General features: G+C 63.1%; 2 protein-coding genes across 2 annotated transcripts in view; both read left to right on the top strand.

The window, feature by feature from the left end:
* The window catches only part of POLR2G (RNA polymerase II subunit G), a 2450-nt gene extending 591 nt beyond the window's left edge, over positions 1-1859 (top strand). The window contains exons 3-8 of the mRNA XM_042020987.1: positions 150-309; positions 560-610; positions 942-1008; positions 1116-1186; positions 1529-1562; positions 1666-1859. Of these exons, the coding sequence (XP_041876921.1) occupies positions 150-309; positions 560-610; positions 942-1008; positions 1116-1186; positions 1529-1562; positions 1666-1679 (397 nt within the window). The 3' untranslated portion in view covers positions 1680-1859. The remainder of the gene's footprint in view (positions 1-149; positions 310-559; positions 611-941; positions 1009-1115; positions 1187-1528; positions 1563-1665) is intronic.
* A 171-nt stretch (positions 1860-2030) lies between these two features.
* The window catches only part of EEF1G (eukaryotic translation elongation factor 1 gamma), a 13288-nt gene continuing 11454 nt past the window's right edge, over positions 2031-3864 (top strand). The window contains exons 1-4 of the mRNA XM_042020985.1: positions 2031-2119; positions 2753-2911; positions 3425-3488; positions 3585-3727. Coding sequence (XP_041876919.1) covers positions 2105-2119; positions 2753-2911; positions 3425-3488; positions 3585-3727 — 381 coding nt within the window. The 5' untranslated portion in view covers positions 2031-2104. The remainder of the gene's footprint in view (positions 2120-2752; positions 2912-3424; positions 3489-3584; positions 3728-3864) is intronic.

Genomic DNA, 3864 nt, shown 5'->3' with positions numbered 1-3864 from the left:
GACACCTCCAGATCACCCCAAACCCTCCAAAACACCCCCAGGAGCCCCCCAAACCTCCCCGAGACGCCTCCAGGTCACCCCAAACCTCCCCTAAACCCCCCAAACCCTCCCCAGACCCCCTCTCTGAGCGTCCTGTGTGTCCCCCCCAGGTACGGCTTCGTCATCGCCGTCACCACCATCGACAACATCGGCGCCGGGGTGATCCAGCCCGGCCGGGGCTTCGTGCTCTACCCCGTGCGCTACAAGGCCATCGTCTTCCGGCCCTTCAAGGGCGAGGTGGTGGACGCAGTGGTCACCCAGGTCAACAAGGTGACCCGTTTCGGGGGTCCTGAGGTCACCTGGGTGCTCAGAGGGGCAGTTTGGGAGGTCCCCTGGGGCCCTGAGGGGGTCTCGGGGTCACCCAGCTCCCCAAAGTGAGAATTTAGGGGGTCTTGGAGGGGTTCCGGGGTCTCCCAGGTCATCAAGGTGACACTTCTGGGGGTCCCATGGGGTCCTGAGGGGGTCCCGAGGGTCTGCAAGGCCCTGACTCCCCCGTTTCTGTCGTTTTGTGTCCCCCCAGGTCGGGCTGTTCACGGAGATCGGGCCCATGTCCTGCTTCATCTCGCGCCACGTGAGCGGGGACACCCCAAAAGCGCCACCAGAGGGGAGGGGAACCCCTAAAAGGGACATTGGGGGGGTGGGGACATCCCAAAAAGTGTCACTGGGAGGGTGGGGACACCCCAGAAAGGGTCACTGGGGGGGTGGGGACACCAAAATCCCCCCTGGGGCTCTCCCTGACCCCCGAATTCCCCCCATTTCCCCCCCTTTCCCACAAATTTCCCTTGGGGACCCCCAATCTCCCCCCAGATCCCCCCTCGGGGCCCCCCCCCCAACCACTGGGGCCCCTTTTCCCCCCCCAAAACCCCTTTGGGGACCTCCCTGACCCCCCCTGTCCCCCCCAGTCCATCCCCTCCGAGATGGAATTCGACCCCAACTCCAACCCCCCCTGCTACAAAACCGTGGACGAGGTGAGTCCGGGGGAGTTCTGGGGGGTCCCCAAATGTCCCCAAGGCCCCCTCCCCCCCCCGGGGGGGGCCCCCGGGCCCCCCCCCGGCGGCCCCCCCCCCCCCCCCACCACGTCGTGATCCAGCAGGACGATGAAATCCGGCTCAAGATCGTGGGGACCCGAGTGGACAAGAACGACATCGTCAGTGGGGGAGGGGGGGAGCTCCCGGAATTTGGGGGGAATTCCTGACATTTGGGGGGTTCTGTGTCCATTTTGGGAGGGGGAATTCCTGAATTTGGGGCAATTGCTAAACTTGGGGAGGAATCCTCAAATCCAGTGAGGCAACCCTGAATTTGGGGGGAAAATCCCAAAATTCGGGGGGTCCTGTCTCCATCCTGGGATGGGAAATCCCAAAATTTGGGAGGGAAATCCCCAATTTTTGGGGGGAATCCCCAATTTTGGGGGGGTCCCCAGTTCTGGTGGGGGGTCCAGGTGAGCCTCTCCCCCTCCCTGTGCTGACCCTCCCCCTTCCCTCCTCCCCAGTTCGCCATCGGCTCCTTGATGGACGATTACCTGGGTGAGTTTTGGGGGGGTTTAGGGGTGGGGGGGACCCTAAAATTTGGGAGGGGGGGGTGATTTGGGGGTCCTGCCCCTCTCATCCCTTCTCCTTCTCCCCCCAGGCCTCGTCAGCTGAGCACAAGGAGCAGCCGGGACCCCTCCCCAATTGTGCCCCCCCCCAATTTCGTGTTGCCCCTCCCCAAATTTTATGTTCCTCCTCCCCAATTTTGGGGGTTCGGGTGGTGGGGCCACTGCCAGAGCTGGGGGGGCTCTGCCTTTCTCCGCCATATTCCCAATAAAAGCCTTTTTTCTCCCACTTTCCACTTTTTCCTCTTATTTTTGGGGGGGGTCCTGGAATTGAGGGGGGTCCTTATGTTAATGGGAGCCCCACACTTTTATTGCCGCTTTAAGGTGGCATCGCCCTTTTAAATCCCCCCTCCCCGGTTTCCACGGCAACCCCCCTTGTCGGTGCTTTGCGGCGCCGCGCGCCACTGTCGCGCTCTCTCCCCCACCTCCGCGCTTTGCGGCCGCCGCGCCGGCCTTCTCTCCGCGCTCTCCAAGATGGCGGTGTCCGGGGTGAGTGCGGCCGCCGCCGCCATCCGCCGCCATCCGCTGCCCCCCGCCGCCCCGGCGCCTTCCCGCCGCCACCGGGGCACCTGCACGGCTCGGAGGATGCGGCCCGGGCGGGTTTGGAGCCGCGGGGATGCTCCGGGGGGCGCGGATGGCGGCGAGAAGGGAGGGGGGGGGGCCCTGGGGGGGGCGGCGGGGGCGGGGGGGGGGGGGGGCCCCGGGGGGGGGGGGGGGGCCTGGGGGTGTCCCCTCGCCTCGTGTGGGGTTGTGCCACACCCTTGGGGACACTCGGGGACAGCTGTGACCCCCCAATGTCCCCCCAGACCCCCAAAACTGGGGGGTTTCAAGGCTCTCATCACTGCAGGACCCAGCTTTGAGTGCCCCTGATCGGGACCCTTGGTCAGCCCCTGTCACCCCCGTTTTCCCCGCACCCTTGGGGACATTTTGGGGATCCCCTGACCCAAATTTCCCCCAGATCCTGCCCACCCGCCCCAAAGACTGGGGGCTTTTCAAGGCCCCAGTCCCTGCCCAGCGCTGCAGGACCCAGCTCTGAGTCCCCTTTTCGGGGCGTCCTGTGCCACCCCGGTGTCCCCCAGCTTTGGGGACCCCTGGGGACAGCCGTGACCCCGTTTCCCGCAGACCCTGTACACGTACCCCGAGAACTGGCGGGCGTTCAAGGCCCTCATCGCTGCCCAGTACTCGGGCGCTCGGCTCCGGGTGCTCTCGGGGCCGCCCCATTTCCACTTCGGCCACACCAACCGGACCCCACAGTTCCTGCAGAAGTTCCCCGTGGGCAAGGTGGGGCCTCAACCCCAAAAATTTGGGGTTTGGGAGTTTTGGGTTCCAGCCCTGCACGCCAAAAATTGGGCAGTTTCAGGTGGAGTTTAGGGGGATTTGGGTTTTTTGGGGGAATTTAGGGAATTGAAGGTTTGAGGTTTTGGGCGGATTTGGGGTTGCGCTTTTTGGGGAATTTGGGGTTTTGGCGGTGAGTTGGGTTGGTTTTGGGTTTTGGAGTTTTGGGGGAACTTGGGGTTGAGTTTTGGGGGGGATTTGGGGTGGGGTTTTGGGGGATTTGGAGTGGGAGGGGTTGGGGTTTTGGGGGGATTGGAAGAGGATTGGTGGTTTTGGGGGGATTTGGGGTGGTGGGGTTTTGGGGAATTTGGGGTGGGAGGGGTTGGTGTTTTGGGGGGATTTGAGGAGGGTTGGTGTTTTTGGGGGGATTTGGGGTTTTTTGGGGATTTGGGGTGTGGGTTTTGGGGAATTTGGGGTGGTGGGAATTTGGGGTTTTCACCCCAAATCCCCCGGTCCCAGGTTCCAGCGTTCGAGGGGGACGACGGCTTCTGCGTCTTCGAGAGCAACGCCATCGCCTACTACGGTCAGGAGGGGTCCCTGGCTTCACTGACCCCTTAATGAGCTTTGTGCCACGCGGTTAATTAGCCCTCGTGGCTGATGAGTTCCCCTTTGCCCGCAGTGAGCACGGAGGAGCTGCGGGGCAGCACCCCCGAGGCGGCGGCCGCGGTGCTGCAGTGGGTGAACTTCGCCGACAGCGACGTGGTGCCCCCGGCCAGCACCTGGGTGTTCCCCACGCTGGGCATCCTGCACTACAACAAACAGGTCTGGGGGGACTCGAGGGGGGGGTTAGGGGGTTTGGGGGGGGGGGGGGTTTGTTTTTTTTTTTTGGAATTTTTTTTGAGATTTTTAGTGGTTGTTTTGGAGGGGACCCCAAAACCTTTTTTTTTTTTTTTTTTTTT

The sequence above is a fragment of the Corvus kubaryi genome, unplaced genomic scaffold (genome assembly GCF_017639235.1).
Source record: "Corvus kubaryi isolate FWS band 111438036 unplaced genomic scaffold, C.kubaryi_AGA036_p1.0 37070, whole genome shotgun sequence".
NCBI classification, from domain to species: Eukaryota; Metazoa; Chordata; class Aves; order Passeriformes; family Corvidae; genus Corvus; species Corvus kubaryi.
Note: the sequence above shows the minus strand (reverse complement) of the source record. Positions and strands in the feature narration are given on the sequence as shown.